This window comes from Mustelus asterias, chromosome 9 (assembly GCF_964213995.1).
Source record: "Mustelus asterias chromosome 9, sMusAst1.hap1.1, whole genome shotgun sequence".
Taxonomy (NCBI): Eukaryota; Metazoa; Chordata; class Chondrichthyes; order Carcharhiniformes; family Triakidae; genus Mustelus; species Mustelus asterias.
In genome coordinates this window covers 48,434,558-48,456,802 of record NC_135809.1, presented here as the reverse complement: position 1 = coordinate 48,456,802, position 22,245 = coordinate 48,434,558, and the positions used below count along the sequence as shown (strand labels likewise).

At 45.1% G+C, this 22,245-nt stretch overlaps 1 protein-coding gene across 2 annotated transcripts in view; it reads left to right on the top strand.

Moving 5' to 3' along the window:
• cadps2 (Ca++-dependent secretion activator 2) overlaps window positions 1–22,245 on the top strand; it is a 660,384-nt gene that overhangs the window by 169,722 nt on the left and 468,417 nt on the right. For both annotated transcript variants that reach the window (XM_078220144.1, XM_078220143.1), the window contains exon 2: window positions 6,171–6,284. In XM_078220144.1, the coding sequence (XP_078076270.1) occupies window positions 6,171–6,284 (114 nt within the window). The remainder of the gene's footprint in view (window positions 1–6,170; window positions 6,285–22,245) is intronic.

Below are 22,245 nucleotides of genomic sequence, written 5' to 3'. Positions count from 1 at the left end.
ATTAATATCACTGTTAATGAGCCTAATTGCCTGTCAACCTCTTGGGTTGTATAGAATTGCCAGACTGTGGACCTGCTACAGCCAAAATAGCCGATATTGGGAATATGGTCAGTGAACCATCACACTGGCAGGCCTTGTTTATTTTGTCTGGGGAAATACATGAGAACAAATTGATGAATAAAAAAAAAGTCAAAAAGGATTGTCAACTTAATGGAGTTATAGTTTATTTAAAATGATTACAGAAAACAGTTATGGATTTAACAGATTGAGAAACAGGAGAGAAGAAAATATTACTCTATGCCTCAAATAAAAACTTCAAAACTATCTGGTATTGCAATACCCAAATATGTATCTGGCAAATTTAGTCAGGCAATTATCTGAAGTGGCCAGTTTCTGTTGATTGCATCCATTCTCCTTTTGACATGGTGGCACAGTGGGGTGTTAGCATTGCTGCCTCACAGCGCCAGGGTCCAGAGCTCAATTCTGGCCTTGGGTGACTGTGCAGAGTCTGCACATTCTCTCTGTGTCATAGAATCCCTACAGTGCAGAAGGAGGCCATTCGGCCCATCGAGTCTGCACTGACCACAATCCCACCCAGGCCCTCCCCCCACATATTTTACCCGCTAATCCCTCTAACCTACGCATCTCAGGACTCTAAGGGGCAATTTTTAACCTGGCCAATCAACCTAACCCACACATCTTTGGACTGTGGGAGGAAACCGGAGCACCCGGAGGAAACCCACGCAGACACGAGGAGAATGTGCAAACGCCACACAGACAGTGACCCGAGCCGGGAATCGAACCCGGGACCCTGGAGCTGTGAAGCTGCAGTGCTAACCACTGTGTTACCGTGTCTGTGCGGATTTCCTCCGGATACTCCGGTTTCCTCCCACAGTCCAAAGATGTGCAGGCTAGGTGGACTGGCATGCTAAATTGACCCTTAGTTTCCCTAGATGCGTAGATTAGATAATTAGCGGGGTGAATACGTGGAGTTATAGGAAGGGGCATGGGTGGGATGCACTGTCAGAGTCGGTGCAGATTCGATGGGCTGAGTGGCCTCTTTCTGCACTGTAGGGATTCTATGTTCTTTGACACTTGATCAGGTTTGTCCCCACGACTGCAATGTCAGTCTCTTGCCAGTTGCCACAGCGATTTACACGGATAGGTCTGGGCTCCTATTTTGACAGGTTCTACCATTGTTTTGAAGTTTCTTTGAAAATCACAATACCCAGCCATCACTTTCTTCTTTAATTTTCCATCTCATGAAGGCTCTTCCAGATCAAGAATTGTAGCCAAACGTTGTGGGGCGTCATCTCACCTAATTTGGACAGTTCTCTGGGCCTGTTAAAACGTCAATAACTGTCTGTTGTCCGTACTATCTCTGTTTCTACCTGATAGCAGGTTTTAGTTTCAGTTTCATATTTCCACAAGTTTATTTTGGAAAGGCTGTCCGTTCCCAATCAAGTTCAGTTCTTTGCAGGGCTTAATACGTTCAAAGTGATCCTGTTTAGAGGAGTTTTAAAAAAACTTTCCCTGCAGTTTGTACCGTTTGAGATGTTCAGGTTGTGTTTGGGTGGTCCAGCATTGCCACTGGGATGAAAGTTGGAACATGGCGGTGGGTAATCACCATCTGCGATATGATAAAAATCACAATTAGGTGAACATCCTTAAGAAGCCATTAATTTACAAAGTGCTTTGATTTTTTTCTTTTCTGAAATAAATCCTCAAGATTGAATGTTAATAACACCAAAAAAAACTTATTTTAAAACAAAATGGGTTTAATTGCCAGACAATCGAAGAGATGAGAGAATGAGGAGATTTGGAGCTAATGATGGATTGTGTAGCACTGAAGTATGATTGCAGCTCCACAAAATAACTGGCCCTGTTGCTTCTCATAGTTTAATCCTCTTTCGTAGTTTTAATTGAAGCTTGATTTTAATCATGACTGAATGTCAGTCATTTCATTGAATTCAGCACCTAGTATTCTTGCTATTGATGCATTTAACTGTTCTTAAAATGAACTCAAATGTGATAAAGTTTGCAAAGGAGAACAAATTTAAATTCAAATTTTCCTCATACATTTGGCTGCACAGAAGCATGAGCAAGTCCACCACACAAATGCAGAGGTTAACATAGAAACATAGAAGAAAGGAGCAGGAAGAGGCCATTTGGCCGTATGAGCCTGCTCTGCCATTTATTACATTCATGGCTGATCATCCAACTCAATAGCCTAATCCTGCTTTTTCCTCATAACCTTTTGGTCTCATTTGCCCAAGTGTTATATCCAACCACCGCTTGAATACATTCAATGTTTTGGCATCAACTACTTCCTGTGGTAATGAATTCCACAGGCTCACCACTCTTTGGGTGAAGAAATGTCTCCTTACCTCCATCCTAAATGGTCTACCCTGAATCCTCAGACTGTGACCCCTGGTTCTGGACTCCCCCACCATCGGGAACATCCTCCCTGCATCTACCCTGTCTAGTCCTGTTAGAATTTTATAAATCTCTGAGATTCCCCCTAATTGTTCTGAACTCCTAACCTAGTCAATCTCTCCTCATACATCAGTCCCGCCATCCCTGGAAACAGCCTAGTAAACCTATGGAACTTAATATGGAACTTTATTTGCAAGATGTTTTCCAAGTTTCAGGAGTATAATTTTGAGCAAATATTTGCCCTGGCAATCTAGGGCAGAATTTTGCATGTCCCAGGTGGGCATGTGCCTGACCCAGAAATGCATAAAATAGCACATGATGACATTGGGCGCGGTGATGAGTGCATCATCCCGCACTTGCGCAATATTTTGATCAATAGCATATTCGCCAACAGTTAATAAGCCAATTGAATGAATTATCTCCCCTATTGACTCGCAAATCACACTGCCTATGCAATGCTTAGGTAATCACAAGGACAAAATGGACTAGTGGGCAATCCGTTTTCCAACTCTTCACCACTTTGGACAGGAAGGGATGGGCATCTCAATCAAAAGGCCCCTTCAGATTTAGGGCATCCTCCCCTTCAGGATCTGGGAGCTCTTGCGCTTTCAACCCTCTTGGCACATCCCATCATGCTGTGATCGCCACCTCCTGCCTTCTGACTCCCCAGGGCATCGCCAATATTCCCACCCCAGGACTTACCTTGGGAACGGTCCCGGGATTTAGCTTCAAACAGTGCTGCAGTACCTCTTCTAGCCACTGCAGTGCTTGCCTGGAGGAGTTGGAGAGCTGCCGGCCAATTTGATTGGTCGACAGCTCTAAGGTGAGGCTTGCTTCCAAGGGCGGATAGATGTTCCGCCCACTGCCAATTGGGTCTCAATTGAGTGTGAAATGATAGTGGGTTTCTGAGTTGGTGGGAGTGCGTTACGCACTGACTCTCAGGATGAGGGTTTGCCCTCCTAAATATTCTACCCATAAACTTTGCAGAACCTGTCCTCCAAATGTGAAGGGTAACTTCTGTTTTAGTAGATTGGCAAAACTATATTGGTCAAATATAAAGCTAGATTTCTTGGCTAGTGAAATGTGACATTGTTCATCCTAGCCTTAATCCACCGGGCAATTACTAAGAATAAAAGGACTTTAAACTCACTGCTGGTATTACCTATGGTCATCACGTCTGAACAGCATGGCTTTTGACAATTGTTTATTGTTTCTGCCAACTCACCAAGCAAAATTACCTATTTCAGTGTATGACAACACTGTGCCTTTAAGAAATGTATTTTAGTCTTGTTTCTGTGCTAGATGTTTCTAGCAGTCCCTTCCATTTTATCGGTGCCATTCTGTCTGCAAGTGGTATCTTGCATTGTTCCCGCAGTCGCATAATTGTTTCTAATTGCTAGAATGTTGGTTTCAATCTGAAATAATGCTGTTCTGCTGTTCTTGGTGTTCCCTGGGGATTTTACAAAGTAGGACTTGATTTGGATCATTGACAGGTATGGTCATATGACTGGGTGAAGCTAGATTTAAACAGAGAATTCAAGCTTAGTTTTTCTTTTAGGTGCTGCTTTTGAGTGGAGAGAGAGGAGTGAACCTCTTTTCATCTCTCCAGAGTTAGAGACTGGAATTTGCCAGGAGATGAGTTTCTTTCTCAGAGATTCAATTGTATGTGAGTGGGTCTTTCTCTGAGAGTTGCTTTTGTTGGAAGCTGCAGAGAGGGAGGTATCCCTTTCTGTCTCTGAGGTCTGGAGACTGGAGTTGCCATAGACTAAGCTTACTTCCTGGAATGAAGAGCTTGTTGTATGAGGAACGTTTGAGGACTCTGGGTCAGTACTCGTTGGAGTTTAGAAGGATGAGGGGGGATCTTATTGAAACTTGCAGGATACTGCGAAGCCTGGATAGAGTAGACCTGGAGAGGATGTTTCCACTAGTAGGAAAAACTAGAACCAGAGGGCACAACCTCAGGCTAAAGGAACGATCCTTTAAAACACAGGTGAGGAGGAATTTCTTCAGCCAGAGAGTGGTGAATCTGTGGAACTCTTTGCTGCAGAAGGCTGTGGAGGCCAGGTCATTGAGTGTCTTTAAGACAGAGATAGATAGGTTCTTAATTAATAAAGGGGTCAGGGGTTATGGGGAAAAGGCAGGAGAATGGGGATGAGAAAAATATCAGCCATGATTGAATGGCAGAGCAGACTCGATGGGCCAAGTGGCCTAATTCTGCTCCTATGTTTTATGGTCTCATGGTCTACTTCTCTGAAGTTTTGCTGTTCTGAGGATATTTCTCTGAAAACTGTTGTCTGGATCTCTGTCCAGAAGTGTTAAAGGCTGAAAATCTATTACCACGTGAGCATTCTTGTTTTTGTGTATAGACTTAGGTGTATGTCTATGGGGCATTGCTTTACATTGGAACAATAGAGATAGCTAGCTGTTAAGAATTATACTTTGTCATGTTTAAGTACTTTAATTGGTAAAAGTTATGCTAATTTTTTGTTATATTCTAACTGTGTTCTCAAATAAAGTTTGTTTTGATGAAAGCTTCCTAATGGGTCAATTGAATCATACGTGGAATGAAACACCTTATGCTCACCAATGCCAAAATCAAATGTAAAAGTTGGGGTCTAGGCTCACGGCATAATGTAGCTTGGAGTTTCTGGTTTGGTAGTTAACAAGCGACTGGCTTACTATGGATACATTGAATAAAAAATCCTTTTAGCAGCATCTGCCAGGAATATTCCTCTTCCGAATGTGACTGAATATCAGTATCCTCCAATCCAGTGCTGTACATGTGTATATATATCTCTCATAAAACCCCACAGTTTTATTGCTATCGGAATGTTGTGGTCAGGTTGGCCTCGATGCTAATTTATTAATTATTAAAGCACATTCTGTTTAAAAGTTTTCTACCTTTTGTTTAAACATACTTTAAAAAATCTCTTTTGATGGATCGCTTCTGCTTTTAAATGGACCATATTCAGATCAATTAATTTCAGTCTGTGTCTCCTGAATTATAGTGTTAGAACCATAGAATCCCTGCAGTGCAGAAAGACACCATTCGGCCCATCAAGACTGCACAGACTCTTAAATTGAGCAATTAGATTATGTACAAGGAAGAACAAAGTGAATGAACTTATTTCTGCAGCCCTTCCTATCTCTACTCCACCCCACCCCTCAAAAGCATTTTTGTTCTCGGTTTCCTTTTACATTCAAAGTACTTGAGAAAGAAGTGGAATGGAAGGGAAATGGGAATCAGAAAAGATGGTGGAGAGAGGCAGGGCCAGAGGGAAGTGTTTTATTGGGCGGTTTGAAAGCAGAGAATTGGGGCTGTGGAAAATCAGAGGGCTACTGAGAGGGAGCTTCCATGGCATAGGGCTTAGAGGCTGACCGAACAGATCTGTGACGGTAGTGTGGACAAGAATAGTGAACTCGTAGTAACCGAGGATAAACAGTTGGCCATTTGGGGGGGGGTGCCAGAGGGCGACTAACAGCAGTGGTACCACATGCTAACCATAGTGAGTGTCTTCAGAAAAGAGAAATACGAATGGAAAGTAAAATAGAATATTCCATGGTTGGGTGGCTAGTGCATCAGAATTTTACAACAGCAATTTGTACCTCAAAAGATTGATTTAGAAGAAGTAAATCCTTATTAGCTGGATTAAAAAAAAAATTGGCATCTTTGAAAAATTCTTTGGCAAAAGTTGACAAGTAAGCTAATAAATGTTCTCTTCCTTTTTTCACAGCTGAACAAACAACAGCTCCAGATGGTTAAAGAACGGTTTCAGGCGTTTTTGAATGGTGAAACGCAGATTGTGGCCGATGAAGCATTTTGGAATGCAATTCAAAATTACTTTGAGGTATGTGGGAAAGTTGTTAATCTGGCTGTTCAGTGGCCATCTCTCACGCCTCCTTGCTGCTCGGCTGGGAGTGTTGATCCTTTGCTGGGTGTGGTTTGCTGGTTTACCACTGTGGCCAACACCGTGACCATCATTCATCGGTGGGCCTTGACCTTTGAGTGTCAGTATTACTGATGTGGAGATGCCAGCGTTGGACTGGGGTGGGCACGGTAAGAAGTCTCAGGTTAAAGACCAACAGGTTTATTTGGAATCACGAGCTTTCAGACCGAAGTCTCACCTGATGAAGGAACAGTGCTCCGAAAGCTCATGATTCCAAACAAACCCCCTGTTGGACTTTAACCTGGTGCTGTGAGACTTCTTTCTTACTGTGTCAGTATTAAGGTACTGAACCTGACTCCCTTCTCAAAATATTTGAATGCTCGAACTTTCTGTGGTGGTTCCTGGATCGTTCGGTTCTGCTGAAATCAATGGCCATTTGCGTGACTCACTGGCCCTCACGCCAGGAAACCCACCACGGGGGGCTGACTCGGAGGGACTGGTTGATCCCACTGGCAGAATGGGTGGAAAATTCCACCCTATGTATTAGAGATGCGTTGAAAAAATTATCCCCTTTCAAAAAGGATCCTTTCAAAGAATTACTGTCCAGCCTTATTTTACAGGGGTTAGAAGAAAGTTGACATATCTAGATTGGGACGCAAAATCTGTTAGAAGCATCTGTCAAACTTGCGGCAGACATCGGACTTAATTTTACCAGCCCTTTGAGGACAGGCTGCAAGGTTAAAGTTTTAAAGTTTATTTATTAGCATCACAAGTGGGCTTACATTATCACTGCAATGAGATTCCCTAGTTGCCACATTCCGGCACCTATTCGGGTACACTGAGGGAGAATTTAGCATGGCCAATGCATCCAACCAGCTCACCTTTCGGACTGTGGGAGGAAACAGTCCAAAAATGTGTGGGTTAGGTTGATTGGCCAGGATAAATTGCCCCTTAATGTCAGGGGGATTAGAAGGGTAAATATGTGGGGTTACGGGGATAGGACAGGAGCTGGGTGGGATTGTTGTCGGTGCAGGCTCGATGGGCCAAATGGCCTCCTCCTGCACTGTAGATTCTATGAAACCAGAACACCCGGAGGAAATCTATGCAGACACAGGGAGAACGTGCAGTCTCCACACTGACAACAATCCAAGCCGGGATTCGATCCCGGGTGTCTGGCGCTGTGAGGCAGCAGTGCTAAACACTGTGCTACCATAAAGCTGGCAAGGTGGAGCGGCAGTGGATGGCTGCCTGGCAACTTCCCACCTCCATGCCGTCTGGCCAGCAGTGGAAAAGATGGCTGACAGCTTGGTCACCAGAAGCCCAAGCGAGCCACTCAAGTAGCCAAATAATGGCCTCCTCTCACGTCTGTTGGCAATTTATCAGCATTGCAGGGGCCCTCCACTGCATGTGGAGACTCCAGGGAAACCCCGGCAGCCTCCCAGTGGGCGCTGGTGGAGGAGCCTCCTGTTTGTGCACTCTTTGGCCAACAGAGTGGACCCCCTGGACTGCAATGGCTGCCCTAACAGTAGTGAGCAATGTACCCTCTGCAATGCTACCCCATCCTTGTCAGCACCAGCCTGACAACTCCGGAGCCCCCAGACCCCACTTACTGACTTTTGAGGGCACAGTTCCATTGATGTGTACTCGTCCTGCAGATGCCACCTCAGCAGTGGCTGCTACTGGTGAGCTTATTGAGCAGACAGTCCTCTGATTGGGCCAGCAACTCTGAGGGGTGTGCTGGCTTCCTTAAAGAGAATGAAGGCAGCCACCAAGCTGACTATGGTCAGTGAAATGCAGTCCCAGGTCCCACTGACTACCGACACAAGTTCATCCTCTGCTTATCAACCCAGTGAGGGGACCTCTGCTGCCAGTAAAAAATCCAGCTCAACTACTACAGGTTTTTGCCTATCCTGAAATGTTGGGAGGTCTCATGGATCTAGAGAAGTAGACTTAATTTCTGTGAACAGAATGGAGGCTCATTATAATTCACAAGCATAAATACAGAAAACCCTTATTTTCTTAAAAGTCTGCCCATTGGATTCCTCTTCGCAGCACCTGAAGTCTGTTGTATATTTGCTTATTCAAAGCAATGGTTTTCTTGTGCGTAAGTTTCTAAGATCCAATATCATCTGCATCCAAAGGTTACATAGAATATACAGCAGAGAAACAGGCCATTCGGCCCAACTAGTCTGCAGTGGTGTTAATGCTGCACTAGAGTCTCCCATTCCATCTCAGCCTTTCAACCTAACATTATATTCCCCTCTCTCTCATGTACTCATCTGCTTTCCTTTCCAAAGCATCTAAGGCCATTTGCCTCCACTATTTCATTTTGCATCAGATATTCGTGGTAGGCATCACAAATTTCACATCACATCCTCCAGTTTGCAGAGTTGAGTAGATGGCAGCTAAGAAGCAAGTTGGTTTTGCTGAAACTTGATCGGAATTTTGAAATGGCAACCATTCCAAATTTCTGTCCAAGGATTAGAAATTTCTTCAGTCCTCTCCTGTCCCCTCGGTTTGTTGGGCGGAGATTTGCAATGATCCTAGAATCATAGAATCCCTACAGTGAGAAGGAGGCCATTTGGCCCATCGAGTCTGCACCGACCATAATCCCACCCATGCCCTATCCCCATAACCTCATGCATTTACCCTAGCTAGTTCCTCTGACACTAAGTGGCAATTTAACATGGCCAATCCATCTAATCTGCACATCTTTGGACTGTGGGAGCAAACCAGAGCACCTGGAGGAAACCCACGCAGACACAGGGAGAACACGCAGACTCCACACAGACAGTGACCCAAGGCCGGAATTGAACCCAGGTCCCTGGCGCTGTGAGGCAGCAGTGCTAACCACTGTGCCACCGTGCCGCCCCAAATGATGCTGTTACTTTAATTGTTGGTCAGCCTTTATATTTCTTTGAACCCAGCTCTCCAGAGTGACGATATTGACTTTGGTGGAGTGCACGTGTGTAAGTGTGTCCTGTGCACACACTTGTGCTTAAATTAGGAAGGTTAAAAATATGACAGTTCTCACAAGATGGAGAGCTTCCTTCACCCTTTTCCTCTACAAGGATGGGTAAATCCACACGACTGTGCTGTGTACTTTCTGCAAATTTAGTACTTTTCATTATTTCTTTATCTTCCCATTCTTCCATTTCTTCCTCTGCTGCCCTCCCGCTTCTCTCCTGCTTCCTCCGTACCACTGATCACCACAAATCAGCAGTTAAAACAGCACCTTGAAATCATGGAGTATAATGTTAATATATCTATGAAAAGTAAAAGGGGAATAATAAGTGAAACAAATTAAACTGTTAGTGCAGCAATGCTTGTAGTATTCAAACCAGAATGGATAAGTCGGAGGGAATGGGTAGCTCAGTGGTATGGTGCTGGCCTAGTAATCCAGAAGTTTGGACTAATGATCGAGAGATGTGGGTTCAAATCCCACCATGGTAGTTGGGGAATTTAAATTCAATAGAATTAATAAAATCTGAAATTTAAGAAGTTAGCTTCAGTAGTGGTTACCATGTAAAGATGTGCGGGTTAGGTTGATTGGCCATGCTGAAAAATTGCCCCTCGGTGTCCTGGGGTGCGTGGGTTGGAGGGATTGGCGGGTAAATATGTAGGGGTGTGGGGTGGGGCCTGGGTGGGATTATGGTTGGTGCGGACGTGGTGGGCCAGGTGGCCTCTTTCTGCACTGTAGGGTTTCTATGATTTCTATGATTCATGCAGCTACCAGATTTTCGTACAAAACCAACCCAGAGCCTCAGTAATGTGGTTGACTCTGAAATGGCCCAGCAAGTCACATAGTATCAACACTTGCCGTGGCTCAAGAAGGTGGTTTACCGTGACATTCTCGAGAGTAATTAGGAGTGGGCAACAAATGTCAGCTTTGCCAGGAATGCCCACATCCTGGGAATAAATAAACAAAAGCAATGATTTGTGGTGTGGTTATGTACACAGTGGGGATGACCTAAACATAAGTATGTAGAGGACAGAATTGACAGCTAAGTACTGCTGAATGCAAGAAGGGAAGGAGAGATCGTGATGTAGCTTGTCTTGTTACAAATACCATTAAGTGGGGGTGGAATACCAGGATATAACTAGTCATGAGGTAGATACCAAATCCATATGGATTGAGATAAAAGATATGAAGGCATTCACCACCTAAAATGGTACACTATTAACCACCAAATGGTGGAAGGGAATTGGAGGAAAGAGTGTGTCGGCAAATCTGAGTAGTGGGAATAGTCAACTAGCACAAAACAAACTGGCAGGAAAAAGGAGAAAAGGGAATCACATGTTTACAGTATTTAAGAGACTCCACTTCCAACTCAAGGGGGGGGGGGGGTGATTCTCTCAGCCCGCTGTGCGTCTCTGGGGCCCGAATATCCGGTGTCATCAGCTCCCCGTCGGAAATCGGTGCAGATCTGATTTAAATATTATAATTGTTATTTGAATCCTATTAGCAGGCCCGGAACTGAAGTCTCCAGGCCCGCTAGCCTCTTCCACCGCGCCCCTCTACCAGGAATAGTTCACTCCAGCGGGGTTTACAACAGCTCCCCACTAACAGGGAGCTGGTGGCCCAACCCCGCTGGAGTGAAGAGAGGCCTTGGATGCCCCCTCAGGAAGTCAGGGGTAAGGGGGATGCCCTCTGGGCATTGCCAGCCTGGCCCCCTGGCACTGCCCAAGGGGCAAAGTGGTAATGCCAAAGGGGCAGTGACAAGGGAGTAGGCCCTCTTGGGGGGAGATTGGTGGGGGTGGGGGGATTCAGCTGGCACTCTGCATTGGGATCAGTGGCAGAGGGAGGGAGGGGTGGGGCTGATTGGGGCTGTTCGGGGCTGACCATTGGGGTGGGAGAAAGGGCTGCCGGGGAAGGCAGTGGGATTAGAGAGGGAGGTGGGGGTGGGGAGATTGGGACTGCTGGGAGCAGGAGGGTGAGGGGGGTTGAGGATATCAGGGTTGGGGGGATGGGAAGGGGCAGGGCAGGGGGGGAAACAAGGGACGACATCTCTGCGCTGATCTCCTCTCTGATAGATCAACGCGTGCGCAGTGGCCTGCTCAGTGTTATGCTGCTGGCCTCTCCAGCTGGAATAGCCCCCCCCCCCCCCGCTGGATTTGCCACGTGAATCTCCCTGAGGCACTCTGCAGTAGCAGAGTGTGGGAGATTCATTTTGAAAATCCCACCAGAAAAAAACCCAGTGGGAGTTACTCCTGTTTTTACGAGAATTTGGCACTTAGAATTTGTTTGGGAGAATCCTGGCCAATACGCAGGATGTCTCGCAAGAAAAGAATCATTGCTTGATCTTACAATGGGAACACATACGAGGAGATCTGGAGAGCATCTTGATAGTAATGAACACAACGTGGTGAGGCTTGCAAGTCAGACTGAGTGGCATAAGTCGGAGAAGTACTCAGGTAATACGTTGGAAAAGAGGAAATTAATAGAAAATAAGGGTGAAGCTAAATAAGTTAAACTGAGAGAAAATAGAATCTCTACAGTGCAAAAGGAGGCCATTCAGCTCATCGAGTCTGCACGAACCACAATCCCACCCAGGCCCCATTCCTGTAACCCCACATATTTACCCTGCTAATCACCTGACACTAGGGGCAATTTAGCATGGCCAATCACTAACCCCTACATCTTTGGACTGTGGGAGGAAACCGAAGCACCTGGAGGAAACCCACGCAGGCACGGGGAGAATATGCAAACACCACACAGACTGTGACCTGAGGCCAGAATTGAAACCGGGTCCCTGGCGCTGTGAGGCAGCAATGCTAACCACTGTGCCACCATGCCGCCGAGGCACGCAACAGAGATAGGAAACAGTGGGACATCTTTGAAAGGGTGATCAATAAGGTTCAGGAAAAATGTATTCCACCAAAAACAGGTAGCCTAGTTATAGGGCCCATGGATAAGTAAAGAATCAAAAGGAATATTAAATCTAAAGAAGTACTTGGATACTAATGAGGGGACTCATATAAAGAAAACATCAGGAAGCCAGAGAGAAATTACAAAATAAATCATCGCAGGGTATAAAAGAAGGTAATTAAGTGTTATAAAAACACAAGCAACAAAAGGAAAATTATAGTAGGGATAGGGCCTAGAGGACAAGTAAGATAAACTGCTAGATAATGGCAGAAGTTCTAAAGAACCATATTGCCTCAATTTTTACTAAACATGATTTCAAACAACAATATTTCTCTCAAGGATGAACTTAAAATTAATATTAATACAGTTGGGATAGAAAGGGAAAAATAATTGACAAACTGAAAAAGGATAAAACCCGAAGTGGTATGCAGTCAATTAGTCTGTTTATTTGCAGAATATGCCATATACACTTATTACACATCTATGCAGTTGGTTTTATTAAGCTTGGTCTAATAATGTTTGGGGAATTGAGGATTCTTAGGAAGCCAATAGCCAAGGAAATTCTACATTTATCTGTCCCTCGCCACATTAACTAAAGCACAGAACTAGGTTACAGCTGTCAGCGTTAATTACATTTTCTAATCACAGCTTTAGGCATTAATCTTCTACTTTGTGAGAAAAATTGGCCAATGCTCCTGTCCAGTCACTAAAGATTCTTGGTTGATGAATATCCACGATGCATGGATATTAATTAGGTAAGCATAGCATCAGGCTCCACTGTGATGTCTCCTATAGTTAAACGGCTTTCAAAATCCATACTTATACGTGTAGAGTGGCTGCAATGAGGAGAAGTAAAAAGTGCCAGTTAGCTTTGCGGTTGGATCTCCTAGATGTTGTTATCTATTGTGCTTAGAAAAGTAGTTAAACTAATTTCATTTTTCCCATGTTTGAAATACATTTTACAGTTGATCTAAATAGCTGGCATTTGCTTACCTTCTGTCAAAACTTGCCTTCTAACTGATGAACTGTTCTGCAAGTTGTTGCCTGCAGTGAGCCACGTGATAGAGAGTTGTTAAGAAATATGCAAAGCATCTTGTCCAACATTTCAAAATCATTGCTTCACAAAGTCGTGTGCAAAAGGAACAGCCAGAATGACAGTACAAATCATTTCTAACATGCTCGCTCACCGGCCAGATTGCTGTAAAACCTAATTACTCACTTTAACTTTGTCCATATCATTTGCAGCTCTGATATGACCAATTGCTTTCTGTACATTTTAATATTCTGTGGATGAGCTCCAGCCAAAAGTAGAAAAATGCTGGAAAATGTCAACAGGTTTGACGGCATCTGTGGAGAGAGAATAGAGCCAACGTTTTGAATCTAGATGACCCTTCGTCTGATTCAGCATCCGCAGTATTTTGCATTCATCCAGTCAAAATTAATTGCCTCAAGTTGGAATGCAAGGTCTGTGGAGACGCCTACCAGAGTGAGAGGATACCAGTAGCACTTGGTGAATATTACCAACTCCCTACTGCATAGAAAGAAGGTTTGGTAATCTGGTTGGGTTTAGTCTGCACAGTGACAATTATGTGCACTGTGGGAACTGCTTCACTTCACATCCCAATGTATCTTAGAGACTAAAATGACTGTCATTGCCAAGAGCGTTAATTGACCATGGTTTAACTTATCTTTCTCATTTGGAATGATTAAATGCCAGAAACCTGGGATGAGTAGTTGTGTTAATCCCAGTCCTAAAACCCATCCCTGCATATGTTCATCGAATTATCATAGAGTTGCAGGATAACTTCCCCCGATAACTTGATGTTTCAAAGCATTCTGATAAAACATTGAAGCCAAACTGAAGTCAAAGCCTAAGTTATGAAGGTAAGTTGGCAACGATCCAGGTATAACTAATGAGAAATGAGATAGAAAGAGAAAGCATTGCCTCTACCTTTATTCCTGTGTTGTGGAACTGAAATTGCTCTCATTCTTAATTGGTTAGGTATAAAGTAGTTGCTAAGCAAAGTGTGGATAGCCTTTGGTTGAGATCGAGGCTCATCAGAGGTGCATTGGTGTTCTGGCCCTTTATTGAATTTGGTCCAACTCAATTGGTATCTTTCCCCCTTTGACCTGCGGGAATGCACTTTTAATTTTAAATAAATGTGACTTGAATAAGTATGATCCACCTGCCATTGGCCACAGTGCCCTGGTGCAGTTGAATAACACCTTGTAATTTATGGTAACCATCATCTCTTAATGAACCTACATGCTTAATCATGAAGTGGTTAGACCTGAATTGATCATGTGTTGACCTTACCGAGCTTGCCAGTCTTCTTTGTGTGCTATCAGGATTGATGTCAGCAGATGGCCCAGACATGTGGTGTGGGAGAGCGTTAATGCACGTTGCCATGGAGTCCAAGGCTCTACCGGGTTACTGGTGTTAGCCATGCAACTGTTGGGAAATGTGGAGTTGAGGCTGGCTGTTTCCTGGGGAAAGTAAGTGGAGCCCTTCAAAGGCTAAAGCTGCTATTTACAGAGCTGCTTGATTATTTCCTGGGCAGAAAGTGGCGATTGGCTTGTATACAATGTGGGAAACGTTCAATTGAAGATAGAATATTGGAGAGGTTACTGTGGGAGGGGAGAAAGGTGCATTGGCCTGTTTGGGAACCCCTTTTCATGGCATGAGGTGGTACATGCAGTAAAGTCACACAACCAAAAACAGCACAGTGGTTAGCACAGCTGCCTCACAGCGCCAGGGACCAGATTGAATTCCAGCCTTGGGTGACTGTGTCTGTGTGGAGTTTGCAAGCTTTCCTAGTTTGGATTAGGGGGATTAGCAGGGTAAATACGTGGGGTTATGGGGATAGGGCCTGGGTGGACTGGTCTGTCGGCGAGTCGGTGCAGACTCGATGGACCAAATGGCCTCCTCCTTCACTGTAGGGAGTCTATAATTCTCTGATTCTAAAAATTGCAGGAACCAAAGAAAGTCAATGATGCCAGATCTGGATTATATATTATAGACTGGAGAATATTTCACAGGATGTGTAGGTTATATCTGCCAGAAAACTCCTTTAAATATATTAAAACATGACTGAGATTACAGTGAATCTTACCAAGCTTCACATACTACTAACTCATGCAACAACAAACCACAATTTAGTGTTGCCACATAAGTGCTTGTCACATTATCATTTAAAGAGGTGAGTCCAAAGTTAACTTTAAAATGCTCTCAAATGCATGGTGCATGTTCATTTATTCATGCATGAGGTGAGATGTGGAATGGATCTCACCGTACCTGCATTCAAACTTCCCAACACCAAGTGTTATTGGGATAATTCTAACCTATTCCACTGGATGGAAAACTGACTTGATTGGGCAAGTCAACTCTTTCACACCTGACAAAATATCCTCCCACCAACTTCAATGGAGTGTAAACTTGTACAGTGTGTAAAACCGCTGGCTGGCTTACAATTGTCCCCTTCCTGCCTGACTGGCTAGGTGTAAGTTAGCTGCTGCCTCTCTCCCTGAAAGACAAGGGAACATAAATAGGATGAAGTAACCCCAATGGAGGAGTTTCAATGGCCCATTCTTGACAGTTTAGTGGATAGGAAGGACCTCTTTTTCTTGAGATCGATAACCAGGCGATATAGGTGTAAAGTTAATTGGGAGAAGAATTAGACGAAAATTGAGGGAGAATTTCTTTCCAGCCTGGAATGTACTACTTGAATGGGTCGCAGAGCGAGGTCATCACAGTTAAAAATTACTTGGCTATGCGCTTCAAGTACTGTAACCTACAGGGCCACACAGTCCAAGGGCTGGGAAGTGGGATTTGGCTAGATCAGTCCCTTTCATATGGCACAGGCATGGTGAGGTTAAATGACTTCCTTCTGCATCATAATTTTCCTGCGTTTCTATCTTGAGGCCTGAGAACATGGTGGGAGTGAGCAAGGCTGATGCCTTCTCGGAACCAGTGCCATCCCATACTTGTTTATTCACTGTGATATGTACATCAGAACGTGAGCACTGCAGCCATGTAAGCTCCATACAAAAAGCATTGTACACAGAATGAGACTATACAACCCATCATGCCTATGCCAGCTCTCCGGTAGAGTTATCCAGTTAATCCCACTTCCCTGCTCTTTCCCAATATACTTGTAATTTTATTCTCTTTATTCCCTAGCATTGCAACATGTGTTATTTTTCTAGATGTAACTCCCAAGAACCAGCCATCGATTCCAGTAGCACACCCAAATCCAGCATTTAATAGAGCTTGTGTCACTCATTCCTTCCATAGCAAGCACAAACACTCATCTCTGCAAGCTGCAGGATATAGTGATACACTGATTGTAATTGAGTAGGTATGGGTGCCAAAAGTGGAACCGGAGCCTGCTTGCAAACTAACCCTCTGGCATTCTTCCTCGGCTTTCGATAAACTGCAATTTTAAAAGTAGGATGCTATCCAAGACCAGTGTTTATTTGTTGCGATTGGTCAGTGTGCCCAGTTAGGGCTGCTCATGATTGTGGAGCAAATCACTGGTTCAGAAGATCAGAGATTGATTCTCACACTAATCAATAGATGCCCCCAAGGGAGTGTTACAGTCGCAGATCTATAGGTGACGCAAAATCCATTCCAGCCAGCCCTTTCTTTGGATAAATTATGTGCCAGAAAGCAACTAGACTAACTGAACACTTCAATATGGATGTAACAATGCCAGTTGCAGAGCCATATCATGTTGTGACACAGCAAGGTACAGGACCAGCTTGATCACCAAGAAATTCACATTAACACCCAGCAGTTGGTCATTTACTTTGCCCTGACACAGTGGAAGCACCTAGAGAAAGAACTAGATCAGAAAGACACCACAACACACACTTTCTGTCTCGCACAGTCTCTCATACACACACACACACCCTTTCTCTCTCTGATACACACCATCTCATATACACATACACCCACTCCCCCTATCTCTCTCACATGTATAGCATCTCTCATGCATGCTTTCACTCGCTCACACACACCCTCTCTTTCACATGCACATGCACCCTGTCTCTCACACAAACGCACCCCATCTTTCTCTCAGACACACACACCCTCTTTCTCTCTCTCTCTCTCTCTCTCACACATGCACCCCCTCTACCTCTCGCATTCAGGCAGGCAATCCCCCCCTCGTGTTCGCACACACAATCCCACCCCTCCTCTCGCGTTCGCGCATGCAGTCATTAGCAGTGTCTTGCCACTTACCCACTGTTTTATTTTCTGCCTCTTTAAATGCAACAGAAATCAGGCATGTTGGAGATGTGGTTATAAATTGCTGTCAATCTGGTCTGAACTTTGAAATGTTGCTTTAAGATGCATATAATGTGATTGATCATGATCTTGGTGGATCTTCTTGTGTTGTCTCTCAGTTGTTATTTATGGCGATCTCTATACTGTCATTAGTCCGTGTTGAAGAAGGTAATCTTGGTCATTGAAAGACCACTCTTACTGTCTGCCTTCCCTTTCTAATCTCTCAGGATCAGAGATTAGGCCTTATATTTTCTCCTGAATTACTGTCCAATTGGGGCACTAACCACAGTAAGATAGATTTTTATAAACTACCTCCTCAAATCTATCATTTACACCTGTACCCTCCCCTCCCCTCTTTAAAAATGCCCCAGTTCTCTTTAAAGACCTCCACAAGACAATTCCACCCCAAATTGGATGAGCTGATCTTGGGTAGCTTTCTCTTTTGAAACTCATTGCTCCAGTTTTCACCATTTCTGCCCCAAACCTGCCCCCAGTGAGTGCCAGCACTATATCAATGAGGATGGGGTAACAGCTGCATTTTTTATGAAGTGGATATGATAGTGAGGAAGTCATTTTGCACATTGCTACTGAATGCTGATGCTTCTTCGTTCATGCAGGGCCATCTTCAGTATGTTGGGAATTGAGTCAGAACTCTTGCTGCGTCTTACTCTTAGATCTGCTCCATGTAGAGTACTTTTTTCTTCCAGGCGTGGACCTTTCAATGGGATGCTTGTTGCTTGATGTTGTGGTTAAGAGATTGGGCCATTAAAATGAACATCATTGAAGGTATCTGTTCCTCACGCTCCCAGATACGATCCATAGATCAAGATGGTCTTGGAAATCCTCACAGCGCTAGGAGAGTGCATGAGAAGGGGAGGAAATGGAACAGTAAAGCTAGCTTCCAGAGCAGGGAGATTGCAAATGATAGTTCAGTGCATTCTGTAAATTTGGCACGTGCACAACGACGATCACCAATTTTTACAGATGCACCTATCCTATTACAGTAGCATCCTATCCAGATGTATCACAGCTTGGTATGGCTCCTGCTCTGACCAAGACTGCAAGAGACTACAAAGGGTTTGAATGTAGCCCAGTCCATCGCGCAAACCAACCTTCCATCCATCGACTCCAACTACACTTCCCGCTGCATCAAAAAAGCAGTGAGCATAATTAAGGATCCCACGCACCCTGGACATACTCTCTTCCACCTTCTTCCATTGGAAAAAAGATACAAAAGTCTGAAAGCGCGTACCGACTGACTCAAGAACAGCTCCTTCCTGCCTGCTGCCATCAGACTTTTGAATGGTCCTATCCTATATTAAGCTGATCTTTCTCTTTACCCTATCTGTAATTATAACACGACATCCTGGACCCTATCCTTTGCTTCTCCCCTATGTACTCTTTGAAATGTATGTTTTGTCCGTACTGCGGGCAAGAAGAAATACTTTTCACTGTATCCTGATACGTGTGACAAATCAAATCACTTCATACCTCCCTATTCATGCCCTACTTTCTGGGATTCCTTCCATAAACTTCACCATGTCTGCACTTTTGTCCCTCAAAACTCATCTCTTTAAATCTAAATTATTCACCTTTGGCTCAGCATTCACTTTTTTCCTTGTCTTCATGAAGCAACAGTGACATTTCTCTATAAACTTAGATTGTTGTTTTCTGAGTAACTTTTTCTTGGTCTTACTGGCTGAAATGAGACACAGTAAGAAGTCTCCCAACACCAGGTTAAAGTCCAACAGGTTTATTTGGTAGCACAAGCCACTAGCTTTTAGAGCGCTGCCCCTTCATCAGGTGTGTAGGATTTCAGTTCACAAACAGGGCATATAAAGACACAAACTCAATTTACAAGATAATGGTTGGAATGCGAGTCTTTACAGGTAATCAAGTCTTAAAGGTACGGACGATGGGAGTGGAGAGAGGGTTAAGCACAGGTTAAAGAGATGTGTATTGTCTCCAGCCAGGACAGTTAGTGAGATTTTGCAAGCCCAGGCAAGTTGTGGGGGGTTACAGATAGTGTGGCATGAACCCAAGATCCCGGTTGAGACCGTCCTCATGTGTGCGGAACTTGGCTAAATGTCTTTGCTCAGCAACTCTGTGTTGTCATGTGTCGTGAAGGCCGCCTTGGAGAACGCTTACCCAAAGATCAGAGGCCAAATGCCCATGACCGCTGAAGTGTTCCCCAACAGCCCCGAACATCACCCAAGCACAACGCAACGCCATCCGCGTTCTCAAGACCAACTCCAGCATTGTCATCAAACCAGCAGACAAAGGAGGGGCCATCGTCATACTGAACAGAACGGATTACTGCAAAGAAGTATACCGACAACTGAACAACGAGGAACACTACAGACAGTTATCCGCAGGTCCGACCAAAGAACGCACCCGTCAACTCAACACTCTGATCAAGACCTTTGATCCGGACCTTCAGAACACCCTCCGTGCTCTCATCCCACATACTCCCCGCGTTGGAGATCTCTACTGCCTCCCGAAGATACACAAGGCAAACACACCCGGTCGTCCCATCGTATCGGACAATGGGACCCTGTGCAAGAACCTCTCCGGCTATGTCGAGGGCATCCTGAAACCCATTGTACAAAGAACCCCCAGCTTTTGTCGCGACACTACGGACTTCCTACAGAAACTCAGCACACATGGAGCAGTTGAACCAGGAGCACTCCTCATCACAATGGATGTCTCGGCACTCTACATCAGCATCCCCCACGATTATGACATTGCTGCAACTGCCTCAGTACTCAATGCCGACAACTGCCAGTTTCCAAATGCAATTTTACAACACATCCGCTTCATCCTGGACCACAATGTCTTCACCTTCAACAACCAGTTCTTCATCCAGACACACGGAACAGCCATGGGGACCAAATTCGCACCTCAATATGCCAACACCTTCATGCACAGGTTCGAACAAGACTTCTTCACCGCACAGGACCTTCAACCGATGCTATACACTAGATACATCGATGACATTTTCTTCCTTTGGACTCATGTTGAACAATCACTGAAACAACTATATGATGACATCAACAAGTTCCATCCCACCATCAGACTCGCCATGGACTACTCTCCGGAATCGGTTGCATTCTTGGACACACGCATCTCCATTAAGGACGGTCACCTCAGCACCTCACTACACCGCAAGCCCACGGATAACCTCACGATGCTCCACTTCTCCAGCTTCCACCCTAAACACGTAAAAGAAGCCATCCCCTACGGACAAGCCCTCCGTATACACAGGATCTGCTCGGATGAGGAGGATTGCAACAGACACCTCCAGATGCTGAAAGATGCCCTCATAAGAACAGGATATGGCGCTTGACTCATCGATTGACAGTTCCGACGTGCCGCAGCGAGAAACCGCACCGACCTCCTCAGAAGACAAACACGGGACATGGTGGACAGAGTACCCTTTGTCGTCCAGTACTTCCCCGGAGCAGAGAAACTACGGCATCTCCTCCAGAACCTTCAACATGTCATTGATGAAGACGAACATCTCGCCAAGTCCATCCCCACACCCCCACTTCTTGCCTTCAAACAACCGCACAACCTCAAATAGACCATTGTCCGCAGCAAACTACCCAGCCTTCAGGAGAACAGTGACCACGACACCACACAATCCTGCCACAGCAACCTCTGCAAGACATGCCGGATCATCGACACGGATGCCATCATCTCACGTGAGAACACCATCCACCACGTACACGGTACACATTCTTGCAACTCGGCCAATGTTGTCTACCTGATACGCTGCAGGAAAGGATGTCCCGAGGCATGGTACATTGGGGAAACCATGCAGACGCTACGACAACGGATGAATGAACACCGTTCGACAATCACCAGGCAAGACTGTTCTCTTCCTGTTGGGGAGCACTTCAGCGGTCACGGGCATTCGGCCTCTGATGTTCGGGTAAGCGTTCTCCAAGGCGGCCTTCACGACACACGACAACGCAGAGTCGCTGAGCAGAAACTGATAGCCAAGTTCCGCACACATGAGGACGGCCTCAACCGGGATCTTGGGTTCATGTCACACTATCTGTAACCCCCACAACTTGCCTGGACTTCCAAAATCTCACTAACTGTCCTGTCTGGAGACAATACACATCTCTTTAACCTGTGCTTAATGCTCTCTCCACTCACATTGTCTGCACCTTTAAGACTTGATTACCTGTAAAGACTCCCATTCCAATCATTATTCTGTAAATTGAGTTTGTGTCTCTGTATGCCCTGTTTGTGAGCAGATCTCCCACTCCACCTGACGAAGGAGCAGAACGCTCCAAAAGCTTGTGGCGTTTGCTACCAAATAAATCTGTTGGACTTTAACCTGGTGTTGTGAGACTTTTTTACTGTGTTTACCCCAGTCCAACGCCGGCATCTCCACATCATGATTACCGACCTCCTCAGAAGACAAACACGGGACATGGTGGACTGAGTACCCTTCGTCGTCCAGTACTTCCCCGGAGCGGAGAAGCTACGACTCGTTCTCCGGAGCCTTCAACGTGTCATTGATGAAGACGAACATCTCGCCAAGGCCATCCGCACACCCCCACTTCTTGCCTTCAAACAACCCCACAACCTCAAACAGACAATTGTCCGCAGCAAACTACCCAGCCTTCAGGAGAACAGTGACCACGACACCATACAACCCTGCCATAGCAACCTCTGCAAGACATGCCGGATCATCGACACGGATGCCAAAATCTCGCGTGAGAACACCATCCACCAGGTACACGGTACATACA